At 38.3% G+C, this 22,117-nt stretch overlaps 1 protein-coding gene across 5 annotated transcripts in view; it reads left to right on the plus strand.

Annotated features, from left to right (window-relative positions):
- The window catches only part of LOC149943621 (teneurin-m-like), a 280,977-nt gene that overhangs the window by 237,127 nt on the left and 21,733 nt on the right, over positions 1-22,117 (plus strand). For 4 of the 5 annotated variants that reach the window (XM_090175899.1, XM_090175902.1, XM_090175901.1 and 1 more), the window contains 9 exons: positions 1,635-1,844; positions 1,907-2,092; positions 2,318-2,464; positions 10,508-10,715; positions 14,289-14,315; positions 17,259-17,378; positions 17,459-17,747; positions 17,812-18,079; positions 19,340-19,966. In XM_090175899.1, the coding sequence (XP_090032025.1) occupies positions 1,635-1,844; positions 1,907-2,092; positions 2,318-2,464; positions 10,508-10,715; positions 14,289-14,315; positions 17,259-17,378; positions 17,459-17,747; positions 17,812-18,079; positions 19,340-19,966 (2,082 nt within the window). The remainder of the gene's footprint in view (positions 1-1,634; positions 1,845-1,906; positions 2,093-2,317; positions 2,465-10,507; positions 10,716-14,288; positions 14,316-17,258; positions 17,379-17,458; positions 17,748-17,811; positions 18,080-19,339; positions 19,967-22,117) is intronic. The other variant, XM_090175900.1, reaches the window with a different exon arrangement.

Genomic DNA, 22,117 nt, shown 5'->3' on the forward strand with positions numbered 1-22,117 from the left:
GTAATTATTTTATTATGATTATATATTAAACTTTATTCAAACCAGAAACGAATAGTAAAATAAATTGTTCGTAATTATTTTATTTTGGTTATATATGAAACTTTATCCAAACCAGAAACGAATAGTAAAATAAATTTTGACAAAGAACGCTTCCACATTTCGTGAATGTGGTCTATTTTAATTGTATCTCTTATTTAAATCGCTTTATGAGATAAAAGTTTATATTATTGTAATATTTAAAAAACTAATGTAAACGAATATTTAGAAATGATACATCATTAAAATGTTTTGAAGACACGAAGAAAACAACATTTCCAAATGAAAAATCGATTTCATTTTTTAAAATTAAGGGTTTGCTTCAGGGTTGTTGATTTTTTGATTTGTTTAAAAAAATCAAAAACATCGATTTTTTTGATTTTAATCAGATTTTTTTGATTTTAATCGATTTTTTTATTTTTTATTAATTTTTAGGTTTTTGTCACTTATTAAAAGCAATATATAAGCTTATTGATATAATTATTATTTTTGTATAAATAATATTCAATAGTAGACAGTTTTATCATGTCAAAAAATATTTATTCCAAGAAATAAGTATATTTGTATCACAGGAGTAACCTTGAAGTAAAACTAAACAGTGTGAGAAATAAGGCACTATCACAGGCCAATCGCCAGTTTAAAAATTAAATGCCTGGGGTGTTAGTGGCCCTGGTGACCACTTAATTAATTCAAAGTTTTTCCCTTCAAGATTTATAGTTCTTTATTTAACACTCCAAAATTTTGAAATACCCATAATAACTAACCTATTAAGCCTATACCCTAACACATATTGTCAAGAGTAGATAATTTGACCATAAATTATGAAAGCCTGATTTTGAAGGTTAAAAATGGTAAATGGCCAGTGGCCAGTTTTTTAATTAAACTACCTAGGCTCTACTGGCCACAGGTCCAGTTTTTTAATTAAACTACCTAGGCTCTACTGGCCACAGGTCCAGTTTAAAACAATTCCTTATTTCTCAGCCTCCGAGAGTCCATTATTTTCAAAACACCAAAAATGAGGTGGGGAAGGGATCGTGGTAGTGATAGGTTATAGTGTAATATAATGACAAAACAGGTCTAAAATATAATAATTCAATAGTAAATCTCTCATTTATGGAAAGTTAATACCTTTTAAACAATCTTTTATAGGAACAGATTTAAATCAACGATTTTTAAAAAAAAATCATTTGATTAAAATCGCGATTTAAATCGCTGATTTTAATCAACTTGATTTTAATCAAACAACCCTGGTTTGCTTTTTCTGAGAGTAATTTTAAAAATATTGTTTTTCTATTGTCTAAACATTCTCAATAGTTACTAAGCTTTCTGTCGAAGTGGTGATTCTCAATTTTAAATTTTTAAGACGCTAAAAGCAAACAAATTTTAATTGTATGAATATTTTACGAGCATTTCTTACGCAAAACAGTTTCGTATTAGCGTACGAAATAAAGTATGATCCTTCAATTTGCGAAATTAGAAAAAGACCACATATTTTTATCATTTCAAATTAACTATTGAGATATACATTGGAAACTGAAAACTGAAAAATACAAATCAATTTAACTTAATTTATTAAATGCTATAATGGTTTTTTATAGCTGATTGTTTGGAGCCAGACTGTTCGGGCCACGGGGTTTGTGTAAAAGGTCAATGTTGGTGCAAGATCGGCTGGAGAGGAAGTAATTGCAGCCAGGCTGACGATCGTTTGAGTCGTTGTTTCCCAGACTGCGCCGGACACGGAGTTTATGATCTCGAAACTGAAAAGTGCGTTTGCTTCCGCCACTGGACCGGAAACGACTGTTCGAAAGGTTAGTTGCTGATCAGTGAATCGTTATTTTGGAAATATTAAATCTCTCGTATCGCCATGAAGCCAAATGTAATCTGGACTGCGGTCTTCACGGTCAGTGCGAGGAAGGCCGTTGTCATTGCGATACTGGTTGGACCGGAACTCGGTGCGATTCTAGAACCTGCGATGCTCGATGCTTGGAACACGGCCAGTGTAACAACGGAACTTGCATATGTATACAAGGCTGGATGGGCCGTCATTGTACTCTCGGTAAGATATGTTTGTTTTGGGACAATTTTGTCACCTCACTGTCATTGCAATTTAACGAAGCGAAAGCCGTCAGTCCTTTAGACAGAAACGTTAATTGCTAGAGAAAAGCGTCTTTTTGATGAAGCGTAATTTAGAATGTCTCGCCGTTTGTTGATTGTGTGTCTTATGAAGTGTTTAAGTTGGCGAAGTCGTTAATTTCTCTTTCACGTCGTCCTCTCTCACTAGATGGCTGTCCAAACGGCTGTAGTAATCACGGTCGCTGTCAACGTGACGGTGAAATCTGGGTGTGCAGTTGCGATTCCGGTTGGGGTGGCAAAGAGTGCAGTGTTCCACAGGAAACTAATTGCGGAGACGAAATCGACAACGATGCGGGTAAATACACTTTGATATTCAACAACTTTACATTCTGGTCAAACCTTACTTTCAAAACTTGGACTGCAATGCTATCAACAATGGGTTTATTTATACTTTGGGGAGAGTAACGATTTTAACCTTGCTCCCAATAATAATAATACCCAAGGCACCACCTTTGGCCCAAGTCATCCAGCGACTTTTATTTCCTTTAATTCAGGTGGCCGGGTTACAATACGTAGGAGGGTGGTGGAAAGCCCTTCATGCCACGCGAGCCAACAGCTCTTAACACTAACTATTACCGTTAGTCTACAAGTCCAATCCTCCTAACGCCTAAACAAAATCAAATCAGATCTTTATCTCATAGATTTCCTAAAGGCTGGTTCACACATTCAGTGTTTTCTTGTATTTCTCTATTTTCTAGTTTTACCGTATTTTCAGGTTGTTCTGGCTCACGGAAAAACGTCTGTACACACGAACAAAATTTGCCGGATTTTACCGCCGCGAGCGCTGCCTGTGTACGAGAAAACGGAATACATTTTTTGAGACGCGTTGGGCTCGAAAATCAGCGAGCGTTAGCCCGTCACGTGGTAGACGCAAAAATTCGTAAACCTACTTTTAAAGACTTTCCAATGTGCTTCTTATATCACGTGACAGCGTAACGCTTAAAGTGCTTAAAAAGAACCTGGAAAATTCAAACTTTTTCTCCGTTTTCTCGTTTACCGGCAGCGCTGGCGGCGGTAAAACCCGGCAAATTTTGTCCGTGTGTACAGTCGTTTTCCCGTGCGCCAGAACCACAGAAAAAGGTGGTAAAACGAGAAAATAGAGAAAATCAGGAAAACACTGCCCGTGTGAACCAGCCCTAAAACTTTTTTCCGACTCGATTGAAGTGTTTGTGATATTTAAATCATTTCTAGTCGAATATTTTGGGGATAATACGTTGTAGAAAGAATACGTGTGTAGTTATCATGATTATGGGACTTCAGGCAAATCTTTTAATCACATCATAATGTACTTTGTAGCGAAAGTTCGTCTGATTTCGATTTTTTTGTAACGTTTTCACATACGCTAGGTTTACGTTATGTCATTAAAAAGGGAATGACAGTACTCTAATGAGTAGTAGCAGGTACTAATGCTCTACTCCCAAATTATTGGTTGTAGGTTGCGCTATATACTTAATGAATTCAGTGTTTGATAATAGAATAATCGGATTAGTTTTAATGTGACTAAATCAAATAAATACTGAATAGTTTACAACGGTTCAATTATGCCACCGTCGGCTATGATACATGCTTGAGCTCGTTTAACGACGGAGTTCATAGTGTTGTTCAACATTTCAATTGAAATGTCACGGAAGGCATTAATTATTCTTTCACGCAAAACTTCAATTTCTCGGCTTCTGATTGGTCAAATTTGGTCAAATAAAAGTTATTTAAACGAAGAATATGGCGAGCAACAACTTTCTAATTGGAACCAAATCCGTAAACCCAACGGTAATTCTATAATGCTGGCACTTATTTTAAATCTTAAAGATTACTCTCCTAGACAAACGAACTTATAATCTTAAAATTAATTAAATATATTAAAAAGTGTCAAATTTTGGGGGTCCGTCCGGGATTTGAACCCAGGAGCTCTCGCACAGCAGAACGATTGGTGATGTTTGGGCAATACCAGAGCGGGGCCAAAGGAATATTTTCCATGGGGGGCGTTCATACATGATAAAAGTATAGAAATTGCCATGGGGAACGTTCGTACATGTTAAAAGATAGAATTTACCAAAAATTGTTACACGTTTTTGATGGACCTTGAAGACATGGTTCAAGGTCATTCAATTTTACACTATTTAATGTTAACCTGCACAAGGATTGTTCCATAGAAATTTGAAATTTCCAAAAAAGTTTTTTTAGTTATTTATCATTTTTCCGTTTTTAAGTTATTTATCATTTTCCGTTTTTAAGTTATTTATCATTTTTCCGTTTTTTAGTTATCATTTTTCCGTTTTTTAGTTATTTATAATTTTTCCGTTTTTAGTTATCATTTTCCGTTTTTTAGTGGACACCCTCTATATATTACTCTAACTTGTAAGTACTGTATATGGTTATTGAACTTCGGTTGAGACGTGGCATTTAGCTAGTACACTTAAGCGATACTTAACTACTGCTTAAAAAAACGATAGATGTCGTCCATCAACTGGTACTATAATCGAAGTAAACAATTCCTTTGTACGGAGAGGCAGCCTTAAATTGGTCTGGTTTGGCCATCCGTCCAAATTGACCCGGACGAAACCATTTATTTCAATACGAGTCCCGAATCTTGGACGACAGGCCAGTGATAGCCTTTCACTTACGGGCCAGCTTAGCTTACGACCGGAGCGTATAAACCTATAGCTGAGTAGGTCAGCCGCTTAAAAAACAAAGCGAGATAAAACGGAGGGGGGGGGGCTTGAATAGGAGCGACGGTCAGCCAGAATAATGACCTGCCATTATTGCTTTGTCCCTTTTCTGTCTCAGGGACCGCGGAGACTGCTGTACCTCGAAAAACCCTACTTTACCCTGAACTAGACGGCTCCAACTATGTCCGCCCACTTTAGACCCGGGTCTTCGTACGCTTCCTTCGGTGGCCTACAAAGGCCAGAGAGGTGCCTACCACTGTCCGTCTAGTCCAGTCCATCCAAGAGGTTTTTGTATATAGATTTTCAGTTGAAGTTTCTTTTATTCGGTCGCTGAGCGGCCGAACACTTTTATTTTATCTTCTTCTGGGATGTCAGAGAAATATAGAGCCTCAGTCAGCCCAATGACGAGCGTAGATCATTTCCTCCCGGAATAAAAAGTCCGCCGTTTCATAAAGCCCTGATCGCGTTAGAATAGCTCTTTCTTTCGCGTTCTTGATATTGTTTATGGGTTTTTTATTTTAATGACTCTTAAATTAATTCTTTCCAACAAATGATTAACAGTTTCGCGGCTGTTTCGGTTAGACCTAGTTCTTTTTAAATCTCTAGTTGGTTTTTTTTCGCCCGTTCTCGGACTAAAAGTGTACTCTTTTTACTCCAAAACGTTTTATTTGCCTGTTCCGGGGATGAGAATTACTCCTTCTGAAAAGGAGGTGTAAAGGAGTAAATCGGATTTGGTCGTCTGCTAGCCAGAAATTATCTGCTAAAAAGGCCACAGGCAGCCATTTTGGAAAAACGTTTTTACTCGCGACTCAAACTATTCGCCAGCACAGAATCGGAGTAAAATGACGTCATAGAATTACTCTTCTTACTCTACTCTGAAATCCCGGAAAAAGTGAAAAGAAACCACCTAATATTATGGCGTTGAGTTTGTTTGAAGGTTTTCCTTATTTGCCATAGAACCTTGTGTAGGTTTTAAAGCAATTTTTGTGTAGAAACGCTATTGGTTATCTGTGAGTTATTAAACCACAACTCTTTTATCTGAATTAAACTCCCCAGTATCGCTGTGGCAAGGACTTATTTAGCTTATGTAGCTTACCTGGATCTGTAGGTGCTAAAGACGGAGTACCAAAATACAAGAATTGATTCTAAATACGAATTTCAAATCCAATTCAATATCAGGCTGACACAAGGAAGATTTAGTAAAAATATTACTAAAATAGGCCAAGAAAACTGAACGAAGATAATCATGGCATTTATTCAGAATTGATCAATCTCGTACAAAGACAATGCGAACGTGGTCTTATGATGACTCGACCAAGTGGGTGGGTGAATTTGGTGGCAGGTATATCGCTCTATAGGGCGATTTGGTGGACGCTCCTTGTATAAACAGGGAGTTTCGGGGCATCCATAACTAGCCCTCAGATCAGCCCTCCTTAACCCTCCTCTCTCTCACTCTCTCTTTCACGTTGGTCCCCCCGAAATCTCTGGGGAGGGCTATCTCCTTTGGCCGACGGAGCGATTCGCGACCATCTGTCTTAAGGGACACAAATCTACTCCCTCCTTCCAGTAGAAAAACACCGCTTTCTTCCCGACGTTCGTAAGAATAGTCGAGCCATACACTCCGCCCAGATACTCCTACATCACACAGAGCCGCGGGGAAAAAATTGAGAGAAAAGGCTAAGAAAAATAAAAAACAGCCTTCCCCCAATATCAGCGGAGTCGTAAGTACTCTTTTGTTTTATAGACTCTGTCATAGCGGAAGACAGACAATAGGTTATCTGCCAATGTCCCTTCCGATTTATTTCAAAGCTCCTCTTCAAATTCTCATTTTAAAGATTATAATTTTAATTTATTTAATTGAACTTCAACGTAGTCTTCAGCCGTGGTCCAGCCTCGGTACTTCTCCTAGTACACCAGAGTTCTGCGGGTGGAACACTTCTACAGGCGCTGGTAGGTCAAAAATAGACCAATGGGAGAATTGGAAGCCTCAGCCGTGGTCCAGCCTCGGTACTTTTCCTAGTCTAAAACTAGACCAATGGGATAATTAGAAGCGCATCTTACAAATGCTTTTTCGGGCGATTGGATAAAGATGCGCTTATAATTATCCCATTGGTCTATTTGTGGAATACCAGCTCCTGTAGAAGTGCTCGACCCGTAGGACTCTGGTGTACTAGGAGAAGTAGCGAGGTTTCCACCCTGTATACTTGAGAAATTATTTTTTGTTGGGGAAAACAGACCTATTTTTTTGGCTAACTAGCCCCTGTAAAAGTGTTCCACACGCAATGCATTTTTATTTGCTAAATTCCTTTATAAACAAAAGTTAGCTAGCTCACAGAAGGCAATTGCAATGAATATTAAACGCATATATATTATCAAGAATCGTTGCCTACGTTACTTTAAAGTCCCATACACGTCACCTAACAAGGGGGATACATTTAATCAACGCCACGACCTGTTTCATTGCTTCTGATTCGCGAGAGATGGCGCTCGGATCTGGAACTAACAAGGAATATTTTTAATGTTAGGATTAACATTTTCCTTTGAAAGATAACAACAATTTATATTAAAACCATTCTAATTAATGAAATATTTTTCCTCACTTTTATTTTTCTTAAATTCTGGAAATTAAACTTCTTTAAAGAAGCTGAAAAAAAGTTTATTGCACCGCACTTTGCAACGTCATATTTTTTAGGGGATATTGAGTCTGAAAAGTAGAAATTTTGACGTTGCCAAGGCAACGGAGTACAGATACGATTGAACCTAGTAGCCCTAAATTTCGAGCTAAAATCGAACCACGAGACGATTTGGGATCTGCCTGCATATTATCTATTAACCTTATTACATTCTTCGAAATACATATTTATATTTTAAAATATAATAAATATATAATCAGCTTTATTATATTTTATAATATAATACATATATAATCAGCTTTATTATATTTTAAAATATAATAAAAATATAATCAGCTATATTATATTTTAAATTATAATAAATATATAATCAGCTATATTATATTTTAAATTATAATAAATATATAATCAGCTTTATTATATTTCAAATAATAATAAATATTTAACCAGCTTTATTATATTTTAAATAATAATAAAGATTTAATCAGCTTGATATGGATTATATTTCAAATAATAATAAATATTTAACCAGCTTTATTATATTTTAAATAATAATAAAGATTTAATCAGCTTGATATGGATTATTTGCAAATACGTTGAATACAGTACCAGTGTTTAAGAGTAATTTTGTACCTTTAGTGGTCTGGTATTGAAAGCTAGTTTAGGTAGCTTCGGGTATCCACGAGGAATATATTGAATCCAGGGAAAAGTTAATATAAATGGATTTGCCTGTTATTATAATTCGCTTTCCGAAATCCAAATAACTTAAAAGCAGAAATATTTTGTAGTTTGATATAAATATACTGTCTATAAATTCCAGCAAGTTATCTAATGTTTATTAGGGCCTTTAACTAAAGTGATATGGTTATTAATTCTCCTTGTAAAATTGAATTTCGCTAAGTTAACACTTTAATTTAAAATTACGAGTTCTTCGAAGGCGGTTCACGCGCGACATTAATAACAAACTAACCGGATGCGCGCTTAATCTCGAAACATTATAACTTCTGGGACATTTATAGGCGCCTTAATGCTAATGAAGAATTAACGCTGAAAGTTATTAATCTTGTAAATTAGATTAATAAGGAATAAAGTTTCCCGATTTTCCAAAATTAGATTTAATCGTCTCGAAATGGATTCTCATTAGTCGTCGTGTTGACGAAGCTGTTTCCGACCCCCCTCTCATTTCATCCCCTTCCTCCGCTCGTTTTAAGTCCACCGCCCCCCCCCCTTCATATCTTGGCCCGAATTCGCCCCCTCTCGATTAGTACGAAATTATTCCGGCAGGCGTCCGCTCTTTGGTAATAGAAGTCTCGGGGATTAGGCGGGACAATGGATCGCCATTGGACGTCAAAATGACGTATTGATGGCCTAATTCACCGTGATCTTCAATTAAGACTTAATGATCTCCCATTTTAATCCCTAATTATCTGCCCAAATCCTGCCTCCTACATCCCCGGTTTCCTCGTTTGCGATCAAACGGACCCCAGTTCCGCTTCATTTGGCGAAACGTATTTCCAAAAATAACACTGGCTCGTTTTTTTAAAGTTCAAGCTTATGTTACTCGGTCGTTAGGTTGAAGGGAAGAACCTGTAAAGTATGCAGATTTATAACAATATTAGCTGATACAGGGGCGTGCCTATCATTATCCACGATGTTTAATGAAGTGTCGTTTTGGTCTTTCGTATTTGGGTTAGTGGGACACATGTTTTTCTTACGTTGCCTTTAAGATTTAATTAAATTTAACTAAACACATTGCATTTTTTTCTGGTTTGGTTTTTCCTAGAAAATAATGCCTAGTTTAATTGTGTTTTTACTTTTGGGATCAAAAGTTATAGCCCTACCAACAATGGAAGGCTGGTTTAAATTAAATTTTAATTGTATTAAAATAAAACAATACGAATAACTAAATACATTGCATTTTTTTCTGGTTTGGTTTTTCCAAGAAAATAATGCCTAGTTTATTTTTATTTTTATTTACTTTAGGGAACAAAAGCCATAGTCTTACCAAGAATGGCAGGCTGGTTAGTTCTTTAAAATTGAAATTACCTATTACTAGCTTTCGTCGGAGAGTTTGAGTGGTTTTTATTAAGTCATATGGCTTGGAACTTACGATCTCCAACTCCCGAGTTTAAAGCTGATAGCTTACCGCCACTGTGTCCTTGTTTTCGATATTTTGGCTAAGATTAGACTGCAAAAATTATGTGGAAAATGTCAAGAGCTAATATTATTATTTTATAAATACACCAATATTTTTTCCGTGTTTTCATATATAAATGATGTATTTTAGTTTAATCTTTAACTATATAATACTTCAATCAAAATACAGATGGTATATCACGACTAACTAAACCTCTCTCGAAATTCTTTTTCACGTTTTGCACAGTCGTTAGTGATAACAATGTATAATTTTCTGAAGGTAGCCAAAATATTTCAACCATGTTGAATTTTGAAAAATCAGTAATAATATGACTTAATCAACCAAAATCGTAATAAAAATTTCGGTTGCCATGGCAAATCGAATGGGTAGTACAAAGTCTCCTTTTGGGAAATTTCATATCTTATAAAGGTCTACATTACGCCCGACTTTGAACAAAATCGGCAATAAACACCTCGGGTACTCCTTGTTAGCGCCTAGGGCCCCAACTTCGGTAAATGCGGCACTGTGGGTTTGTTAATGAAACTAAGTATTATTAACAAACGGAAGTGGATAAAAAAATCCTTCGGAGTGTCATGTCAACGATTCCCAAACAAACTCTGAGACAGCTCATGTTTTTTCATTAAAAAAAGGACAAAGAAAAGCGAGGTTGGATATACGCGTATACGTTGTCCCCTCACTTCGGATGGCATGATGGGTTAGAGATAAAGCATTAAGAAGGGAAGGTTGGACAAAAGAGGAGGAGGTTGGAAGATGGTTTGCGGGGGATGGTGGCATTTTTATCGGATCTTTCCTCCTTTTTCGAGTTTGTTGGCGCCCTCAGCGCCGAAAGAGACGCGTAATTGACCTTTCGGTCGGCTTGACCCTTCTCCGTTCCTTCGCAGACGGGCTGACGGACTGCGCCGACAGCGAGTGTTGTTCGAACGACAAATGCCGGGACAGTTTGATGTGCTTGTCGTCTCCTGACCCCCTGGACATCCTCCTGCGCAAGCAGCCCCCGGCAGTCACGGCGTCTTTCTACCAGAAGATGAGATTTCTGATAGAGGAGGAAAGCGTTCAGAGCTACGCCCATCGAGACGAATACACTGAGAGGTAGGTCCTCTTCCACCCTGGCTACATCTTTTCTTCTACACATTTTTCTTTTCTATGCTCTCCAATTTTCTTTCTCTACTTCGAAACCTATTTTGAATTACTCCCCATTTCCTCACCCCTCGCAACTACCGGCATTATATCTACTTTTTTATCTTTGTTTTCAATTTAATTTCTTTGGTTTATAAACGTCGCTTATATTTTCTTTTCCACTAGATTTTATTTCGGTTTCTGCTATTTTCGGTCGTAAATTCTTATTGCAGTGATTGTTTTTTTTGAAAGGATATTTTTTAAGAATTAATGATAATTGTCCTTTTTGGCTTAATATCAATATCTACTATCACTCTATAGCTTAAACTTCATTTAATGGTAATGAAGTTAAGATAGTCACGCGAAGTTTAAATAGGTTGCATTATCTATTAATTAAGGTAATATAATTAATATTTTCATTAGGAATTGGAGTATCACTCAAATAGCACCAAATGTTTTGTTTCGTTACCTTTAATTTAAACTCAAAACTTTTTCAAATGGTTTTCTAAAAGTATTGTACTGACACTTTCCGGTCGGCTTGCTGTTGTCGGACAGGACAAAATTATCTTATATTTATTAGTTTTTAACTTACCGTTCGGAATTCAACGGTGAAAATTAATTGTATCCGTGGGCGTGGTTCTTTTAAACGTAACGTCAATTAATTTCGCGACAATGTGCCAAAAACAGTCACTGCAGTTTTAGATTAGTCGATATATTAGCGGCTCATTTTTGGGTTTTGTCTATTCTATGTTCTTTTGTGTATTTCCGTTTCCATTCCGTAAAACTGTAGCGTAAAGCATGTGTTTTTAATTATACTTGGAAAATTTATAGTGCTGGTGCTGCTTAAAATTTAATTAATTACATTTAGATAACTATCCCGTATATATATATCTCAATTGGTTAATGTTCATTCGTGCTTATTTACAAATGAATTCGGTTTCTTTAAGTGATAAATGTTGATGAGAAGACATACTTCGTTGTGCAGGCTTCTTTTCCGCGTTTCGTTCTCTATATTATATTATTATTATTTTGATTTCGTCTCTCGTTCGTCTATTTCTGCGTCGGATTGTTTTTCAGTAGCTTTTAAATTAAGTTGTATATATTGTGTTCGTTTTTGCTTTTTAAGCCACAGTCCTGGATCGCTTCGCACACGCTTCCGATTGGTTGATTTTCAGCCAATCGTAATATATTAATAAAATTAATTCTCGTTTTATACAATTTCGTATTAAAAGTTACGAAGTTGGAGTAAGTGACTGGCCTGCTGGCCGGGTTTTTTTTAGATAATTTCTCGGATACTAACGACATCTATCGAGACAATCCAGGACTGAGTCTGGACTAAAATCTCTTAGATTTCTTCGTTGTATTTCTTTGGTTGAAAGGGGGAATTCCATGACTGTTTTTTCAAATTATTTCCGTAGTTAATTTGTTAAAAATCGTTCTTAGTGAAATTTTTAATAATTTTAAGAAACGTCATGGTAAATACTGTTTATTGTAGAATTTTTAAGGTTTCAAAGTATACCATCATACGATTATAGAGTAAAAAATACGCATCGAAAGGTATCATATCAATGTAACGTAAAAGAAAATACGAGGTCTCTCGTCCTATGATACAAGTTTTCTAACTAAATTCCGTACAAAACCACTCGACAAAACAAAATATGACGTATATATATATATTTTCATTCCCCTTTTTTCCACATTTTATCAATTATTTTTCTTTATTCTCCATGTATGTCTTCTCCGTTTCTGTGTCAGTGTTTTTTGGAAGTCTTCACACGGAGTATGTCCTCTTTTTTGCTCGCCTGCCGCCAGGGTGCGACTCGCGACACCCTGCGGCGGCAGAGCGCAGTATTTTGTGATAGGGTTCTCCGGGAAACGTATGTCGCGAACCTGGCGAGTGGAGAAGAACGACTTCTATTCACTGCTACTATGGCAACGTTTAACTTTACTCCTACCGCGAAAATAAATGTTGAACGACGCAAAAATAAGCGCGCGAATCTGGTTTTATTTATCCGGCCGTCTGCGAAACAAAACGTTCTAGGCCTCTGTATGTTGATCGAGTAGTCTTTCTTCTTTGCTGCTATCCGATGTACTATTTCCCAAGTGTAGGAGAACCCGGCATATTATTTACTTAACCAGTGTCTTTTCTGTTTGTGTTGTTTTGCGTTACCGTCTTCATGTCCTCTGTCGAAAACATCCATCCTCAACCCTTCCATCAATTTTTAATTTTGTTTGTCACTTATTTTATTTCCTTTTTTTATTATGAAAATATTTATTTTCCATTTTTTTTACGTTATCACGTTTTTATAATCCTTGTACAAATATATCCTTTGTATTTACCTCTGTATTTTCCTATTGTTCTTGTCCATATTTGTTTGTGACAATATTTTCGGCTTATTTGTGTAAATATATTATATTCAAGAGAATGTTCTTTGGTGAAAATGTGAGAGCAATTGCTATTTGTTTCAAGTATGTCTGGATATCCCTGCCGTAAATCTTTAAATTCGAACAAATTCGACCGCTCTCGACCCCCAAATGTCTTAACTAAATAGGCCGAAATGTTCTCCATCAATAACCTAAATAATGGTTGTCCAATTTGGTTTGGGAATTTACGTCGCAACAAATAAAAGTTATTAATGATCCCGATTCGAGATGCCGAAAAGTTTTGTAACAGAGCAATTTAAAACTAAAAGTGCCCTTTCACTGTCAACAATTGTAGCTTTTTGTTAAATAATTTTAACGTGTTAATATTTAAGCTATTGCGTGGTTTATTAAAAGTAATCTTTTAGTTCGAAAAGAATGCTAATAAATTAACAACTAAATAGAGTTAAAATTGTTTATTTAAAGACAGATAAATAAAACCGTTCATCCAGTATAACCTATTTCTTCCTAACCCTATATTATTAAAAGCTGCCTTTCATCCAACCTTACCATATGTTTGTGATAAAGTAGGATATATCGCTAGTTAAATATTGAATAATACCTCAATTAATATATATGCAGAGGCCTCGAACATCTCGTGGTATGCTAGAAGTGTTATCGACTCTCATTTCCCCCGTATAATAATGCTAAAGTACGTAAGTCAAAAAGCAAGAATATATATCCAGGTTGTGGCCGCCACTAACTTTATTTTCATGATCGGCGGGAGATAGTCTCCGCCTCTCCGAGAGATAACCCTCTATCGTACTAGAGTGTCTTCCCCCATTAACGTGAGAAAGGGGGAAAGATTACGCGAAGGAAGGCAGAGGGGCGTGTCTCTTCGTACTGCAATTACGAGGGGAACACGTTCGAGGGAAAAACCGAATATTTTCTCGTTTTAACTGACTCGGGATTCCGGTAACGCGTGTCCGCGAGTAATTGTTGGAGAACAGACAGGCTGGTAGAAATGAATGATGTGGTGGTATTTTGAAGGAGTGAGTGTGTGTGCACTAATCTGTGGGGAACATTCTCTGTGGGTCACATGATCTCAATATATAGCTGATCGTTTTTATTCGTGTCCCTGCTTCTTTGCCTATTGTCTCTCTCTCTCTTTCGGTGGCCACGCAGCCAGTTCTGGAGCGCCTTCGTAAAGAGGTGAGTATCTCGTCACCACAAAACAAAACACACAAAAACGAGCCTTCTTCCTCCTTCTCTCTTTATACTAATTATCCATTCCTCCATATCATCTATCTCTTTAATCGTATCTTGTGGACCCATTTTTTTCCTTATTTTTCATTTGCTTGCTGGCCCAGTTAGGTGTCTATCTCTATCTCTCTCTTTCTGCCGTAAATATTAGAAAGTATCTGTCCCCCCCCCCCCTCTTTAGAAGTCACTGACGTAGACTTGTGACGTCGTAGGTATCTGGGCCAAATAAAAATACCGTTTCTCTCAATTTTCCTCAATGTATATCAATGTTTATACAACCGAGAGTTGTCTTTGTTACTACAGCCCTTTGTTCTTTAATATTTAACTTTTCAATTTAAGGTGTTTGTTTTGCCAACTGTCCTTATTTTCGTTTTGCTGCTGCAAACTCTCGGTAAATTGAAATGTATTGTTTTTCTTCGTCTCACTAAGTGTCATGGCTAGTCTCAGGTTTTGGGAAAGTTTGAAGCTAGTGTTCTTTGTGTCTTGGGACTCTACTTTGTAAAATGGTGCTTAGGACTTGATTTTTATATTGTAACTTTTAGATTTAGTAAATTATCTGCAGTGATTTAATGGTAATTTCCGGTTTACACGGAACCTTTCCCTTTTTAAAAACCAATTACAGTTATTACAACTTACAATTGGTAAATTATCACGCGCTTAAATTGAGATTGATTTTATAAATAAAAAATTATATTCCCAGTAATTAGTAAAAGTAGTCACCATAGCATATAACGGCTTTTGACTTTATTCGTTGCCTACGATATTATAAATGCCCGTACAAGCCATCCGAAGATCTGGACATAATAAGGGGTGTTCATAAGTTAGGCTGAACCTTTTCCATTGAGAAAAAACTACAATATACGTTAAAATCCTTTAAATTAATGAAATGTGTTCTCATCTTTCTTTTTCTTAAGTTCTGCGAACTAAATTTCTTTAAATAATCTAAAAGAAAGTATATTACAACCCAAATTTGTTCTAATGCCACAGTTTGCACTTTGCAACGCCATATTCCTTTCCGGATCTTAACTCTTGAAAGTTGAAGTCTTGTCGTTGCTTAGGCAACGTGGCCCAGCTACTAGAGAACTTAGTGGTCGGAATTGTTGAAATAAAATGCCCGTAAACGGGTCTTTATTATACCGCAGGCAACGCTGCATTAAACGCGCGAGCTGGCGCAAGATATAAAGTGGCATCGTGTGTGACATTATTAAAAATTATTTTAACAAAGAAAATGCATCCTCATTGGTTTGCCATTTTTAACAAGGAAAATAAAGCACCCAAATAAATTGAACTATTTTCATACCAGTATAATCGTGATTCTACAAAAGGGTCGAACTTTCAGTAAAATCCCGTAAGCTTAACGAAAAATCCGCAGAAAAAATTTGCCCAAATCCCCCAATATCTTTACTTTATCTAAAATCCACAAAAATCCTGGTAAATATTTATATAGTATAAAATATTGGAAAACACAGAAAATACTCTTAAAAAATTAGAAAAAATTTAAATCTTGGATTTTGAACAAATTTAAACGTAAATTTCCTAAAAATAATTATACAGGAATTTATAATAATTATATAATTTAAAAAAAATCCATAATTCCAAAAACAAATCCAGGAAAAAATCAACTGCATTTGGCATGCACCGTACGTTTTTCAAATTTCCCATAATTTTCTGGTTCTTAAAAACTTTGGCTTAAACGGAAAAAAGGACAGTTGGCGTAAATCTTATTTGAATATTAATAAGAAATGTTGTTTTGTGAAAGTCGGAATAAATTGGGAAAAACCTACGTCAGTGACTACGTGAAAACTTTGCACCAATAGCAGCTATTCGTAGAGGGCGTGATATGCCTAAGGGTGTATCCGCCTGCCTTTTATTTATGGTGTCCACATTTTTATTTGTGAAACAAAAAACTTTGTATCTGTGTTTGGCCTGTATAAGCTCCGTGTGAACTTTGTGTTATCCTAAAAAAAATTCACTTTTTGGCAGCTTTTGATATTCCATCTAATTGTTATTAAGTCGCTCTCCTCGACGCTTTTTCGTTATATCATATATTTAACGTGAGATAATATATAGTAAAACATGCTTTTCATGTGTGGTGGTTTTATCTATACGTTAGTTTAATATATAGTTTATTTATTTTTAAGTTTCAAGTTTTATATTTTATTTCGCACAAAACGCTCTACCGTTATTTATTTTACAATCTTCCTGCTCCGATATTTTAGTTGTGAATTTTAATTTCATTCTCTGTTTGAAATAAATCAAATATAACGCTTAATAATGACGATAACTTTATATATTTAAAAATTAGTTTTAGGCTATAGAAAGTCTAGGATTAATAAGAGGTTTTAAATTCTAGATAATAGAAATAGTTAATAGAATTTTTATAAAAACTGCGTTATGGGAAATTTAAACTAATTTTTTTGCAGCCAAAATGATTGTTTCAGAAAAATGATAAAAATAATTTAATGATGAAAATTCGTATTAGGAAGTAATCGTTTTCCGAAAAGATTTTTTTATATTTGAGGAAGATAATTTAAGAATAGTTTACAATGATATTGAAGGTTCGGCTACTTCACACGTGTTTATAGTAATCTGTACTTTAGGCATCATTGGGTACTCTGCATGAATCAACGGATTTAATTGAAAATCGAGCTTTTATTGTTTTTGTCTTTACCGTTACTATCGTTAACGTTCCCACGTTTCGCGATTTGGCGTGTGTTCCTAGCTATTCCGTTTCCCTTAACGTCGCGAAATAACCGAAATCAGCCGCGAAACGTTATCTCGTTAACGTTAGGAACCGGTCAATTCCTCAGCCATTATTATTTTCAATTATCTCTGAAATGATTGGATGAAAGCGAAGGGATGCTAATCAGATATTTGGGGATAATTTTCCAGTCGCGTCTCGGTCATCCGCGGCCAGGTCATCGGAAGGGACGGCAACGGACTCATTGGTATACGAGTTAGCGTCGCCTCGGACCCGCAGTTCGGTTTCACACTGACCAGGAGTGATGGCTGGTACGTGCGACCCCTTATGACCCGTTCAATCGAACCCGAGTTCAATTCTGACTCTCTTTTTGTTCCCGCTCAATTGGCAGGTTTGACATTTTGGTAAATGGTGGCAGTGCTGTGACTTTACAGTTTCAAAGAAACCCATTCCATCCTATCAAAAGAACAGTCATGGTTCCGTGGAACGACATTATTGTCATGGAACCGGTGCCCATGTCAGCGACTGCTAGCGAAGAACACGGCTCTTTATCGTTTGGTTTCCACGAACCTTGCGTCGATCACGACTACGACGTCATGAAACCCATCGTGTACCAGACGTGGAGGTCGGGTTCGCACGGAGGCTGTACAGAGAGTAGCGCCATACTCACCGAAACTCAAGTAGGTCCTGGTCTACTGGAGGTTCGATAACTACTAAGTGAACGATTGATCATTTATGAAATAGGTGTTGCAAGAAAGTTTACCCATTCTGGGCTCGGACCTGCACTTAGTTTACCATAGCACTCACGCTCAAGGGTATTTGTCCACGATCCATCTGCAACTGACGCCATCCGAAGTCCCCGAGACTTTGCGACTCGTTCACCTCAAGATCATCGTAGAGGGTATCCTCTTTCAGAAGACCTTCGAGGCTGACCCCGAAATCAAGTTCACTTATCCGTGGAACAAGAGAAATATCTACAAACAGAAAGTGTACGGCTTGACTGTCGCCAGAGGTTAGTTTCGTTGTCCGTGTTCCAATCCCCGCTCTTAATCCGCCGTCCTCTTCTAAATGTCGCCAAGGGTTTTTTTTGTCGCTAAGCTTACTTTCGTCCGGGGAAAAGGGTTTTGGTAAGGGAAAAAAGGACGCTACCTAAATAAAACATCGTTCCTTTTTATTTCCTTTTCGTAGGCGCGCGAACCCTAGGATCTATCGCGGCCCCTAACTAGACCCCCAGGATCGAACGCTTCTCTCTCTCGGCCCCAAATATATAGTCGTAGCCTAGTTCCTCTAAAACCAAACGAAGAAAAGAGAAAAGCTATATCGGGGAGTTCGTGCGCGCAAAAAAAAAGAAGTGGAACCATCGAAATGATGGCATTCATTTATTTCCATCTGCCACCGTTGGTGGGCGCTGTTGCCCGTCGACATTTCCCGAAGGAGATTCCGCCTAAAGGATTGCTGGTCGTTTTGTCTCGCGTAATGACTTGGCTACAATTACCGATAGTGCTGCCACCAGGTATACGGCGGTGTCCGCTAGCGGCCAGGCTTTGTCTTTGGCGAGGCCTCCCAGCTCGTAACCGCCGAGGGTGGAAGCTGTGGATCTTCCTTTTTCCCCCGGGTCTCGCCGCTGGGTTACGAAGCAAAGTAGAGGACATAAAACTAGGAGATGGACTATCGCGGCGCTTTCTATTAGAAACGGCTCTAGCGCCTTCAAAGTTTTCGATATATAAGTAGCGATGGCCGCTCTAACGGGGGGGGGGGGGAGCTCTGGTTCCGGAATGGGCGAAAGTATCCCGCTGTTGCGCGACGCCTTTCCCGTTATGGATGTTTGGTTTTTGGCCGGCTGATTTCTCGTTTAAGGAGCGCAAATAGGATGATACGAGCCACGCCGACCGTAAGTGGAAAGGTCACGAAGTACCTTTTAGGCACCCGCTTTCCGACATATTCGCCGTAACACTCTCCGCCACCCTCTTTCTTACAGCTCGTAATAACGGTTCCCGGCTGTCGTAATTCCTTATTACTCGAGCTTATTGGAGCGCGATCCACGAGCTACTTTTGTCGTTCCAGACGCGCTGACTTTGGTCGTTAGGCGGGAATGTAGATCGTTAATAAGTAATTCCATTCCTCGACACTCGCTTAATTCGGTTTGTTCCCTAAGGTCATTGGTTTCTTTATTTAGAGGTCCTTTACGGTTATGTTAAACGCGACGTACCACCATAGTTTATTCAAAGTTCTATTATAACGTAATACGTAATCGTTACTTTGTTCTTTCTAGTGTTTGTGGGCTTCGAGTACAGCAATTGCCCGAGTGTCTTGTGGACCAGCCAGGACGTGACGATAAGAGGTTACCATATGGACATCTCCGAACTCGGGTCGTGGAACCTCGACATACACCATCGTTACAACTTTCACGAAGGCGTTCTTCAGAAAGGCGACGGGACTACAATATATTTCAAACAACAGCCGAGAGTGATTAGAGTTTTAATGGGCACGGGTCAACAAAGACCTTTGCTCTGTCCCGAATGCAACGGACTTGCCAGGGACAATAAGCTACTAGCGCCCGTCGCCCTGACGAGCGGACCAGACGGTAGCGTTTACGTTGGCGATTTTAACTTGGTTCGGCGAGTCACTCCCAGCGGCCAAGTCTATACCGTATTCCGCATGAGAACCACCGAGGTGTCCTACCAATACCACGTCACCTTGAGCCCAACGGACGGTCACTTGTACATCTCCGATCCAGAGCGGCATCAAATTCTGCGGGTCCATTCTCTGGACAAGGTGGACGATCCGGATTCGAACTTTGACGTGGTGGTGGGCAGCGGCGAACGTTGCCTGCCTCGAGACCGGGAGAACTGCGGCGATGGAAAACCCGCCCTCGAAGCTCGTCTTTCATACCCGAAAGGTAAGCCGACCTTGATGGCCGTTCCTCAAATCGTTGGAATTTATAACGCGGCTTTGTATTGGCGTTTAGTTTATTTTACGGGGTACTTTATCACTGTAGCAACTCTTCGAGAAATTTGATTTTCGCGAGAGCTTCAATCGGATTTACTTCGTGGAGGAATGAAGGCGAGAATTTCCGAGGCACTATCTTCCGCCTTTTCTTTTAGCGGGTTTGGGGGTGACGTGATGGCGGGGGTCTTCTTTATTGCGCCAGTTTCTTTTTGATAGACCAACAGCGTCTTTTTCCGGCAATTCAATTCAATTTTGCTTTTTCTATTCCAACGTCTCTTCTCTCCTCCTGGCTCCTTCCTTGATAAAAGGGACGTAGGATGCGAGCTCGCGGATGGGGTTGGTTTGGCCAATCAACTATCGATTGGTTTACTGGGGAAGTAAATGGAACGGCGGATTTATTTTTATCCGGTCTGGCTCCTTTTCTTCTCCTCGCGGGCTTCCATCTTCCCCCAGCTCACTTATTCCGTCCCTCGAATCTCCCCGAGCTGAGCGGACTACGTCTCAAAGTCCATTCTTATTGTTGCGGGTGGGTTGAGGAAACGGAGAAGAGTGATTCGCGCGGGGCAAGGCAGATCTTAGCCTGGCACGTTCGACCCCTCCTGCCGCCGCCGTCCGAAATCAGGACAGGTGTTGCCGCGCAGATATCCCTACACGCGATCCGAAGAGATTGAGAGTCTTACCGACCGAAGCGCTCTGTCGTCTCGCCTCCCCCGAAACTTCCAATAGTTCCGAGCTGTCCGTGGGTTAGTTTCTCGAGCCTTTCGGTGGAAAGAAATGCCAGTGCCAATATCAAAAACTCCGCGGGGCTTACGAAACTTCTACGGCTCAAAGGCCACCCCGTCAAAAGAGAAAACTGCCGAACGATTCTTCAACTCTGAAAAATAGGGTTACGCCGACTATTCCGCCTAATATTCCAAGTCGACTTTTAAAATGTCAGTTGAGTCTGGGACGAGTGGAAGGTTGGCTTCCGTGCCACGCGGGCTTTACCTTGTCGCCGTATTTGACCCCGATGCCAGCTTCGGTCTTTTTTTCGCGTTTTAAAATCCGATATGGAGAACCCGGCCGATATTTTGTCGGCCTGAAAATAGTCAAATAGTTTTTCCTATTTCCTATCTAAATGTTCTTTTCTCGCTTTCGTCGGAGTGTGTCTATATATTTCAGACGCGAACTTTTCAGACTAAGGGGGGGAGGGGGTCAGAATCGACCCGGAGGTCCCGGTTGGAAGCGGACTCGAATCATCGTGCCAAAATATGATTTTCGAAAAGCTCAAAATTGAATTTATTTTGGCCGGAGATTGGGTTTTTGCGGAAAACCTTTTCTGTGTCCGATGACGCTGTTTCTTCGATACGAGAGCGAGTCAGTCGAGGCTGGCTGTCTAAGGAAATCTACGGCGTCGATATTTGCATTCGCAGTTGCCGCTATTGAGATTTAACATTGTAAATAATCTAAAGCAAAACAGATAAAAACGACCAAATAGTTTACACCAGCTCGAGAATATTATATTTTTTCCTACGTTTTACATATTTGGAGAGGAATTTTGGAATTTTTTTCCCAAGGTTTAGTTCGATAACTTTTTTTATAACTTACTTTTTATTATCCTTAGCGTAGTTATAAGGAATATTTTTACATATTTCCAACAAAGGTTTAATTTTTTTTGAAAAGTCGTAAAGAAAGATTGAAATTTGTCATACCGAGGACTAGCCAGGAATACGCAGATCCAGCTCTGTGATGGCGGCTAGCGCGTGACAGCGGAAAATGTGGCACGTAGATTAAATGCAGAATGATTAGCTATTAACAATTTTTATGACTTGGTTTTTTAGGCCAAAATGTCTTTTTACAAAGTCATACACATCTTCTTTTGAAAACCATAGTACTCTAATATTTAATTAAATTGCTACACATCAACGCAATCTGATTTAAAAATATAGAATCAAGCTAAAAATATTTTGGTTTACTGTACATTCTTACGAACTTCGGTTATAATCATAGACCACCCATAAATCTATTATTTAGTTATTATTTGTTGGTCTATTAGCTTAAGCGCGAGCTAACAATGACGTAATTTTATAATTAAAGCGAGTGGCTGCTCAACGTGAAGTAG

Source organism: Leiobunum rupestre, chromosome 5 (genome assembly GCF_980474605.1).
Source record: "Leiobunum rupestre chromosome 5, qqLeiRupe1.1.hap1, whole genome shotgun sequence".
Lineage (NCBI taxonomy): Eukaryota > Metazoa > Arthropoda > Arachnida > Opiliones > Sclerosomatidae > Leiobunum > Leiobunum rupestre.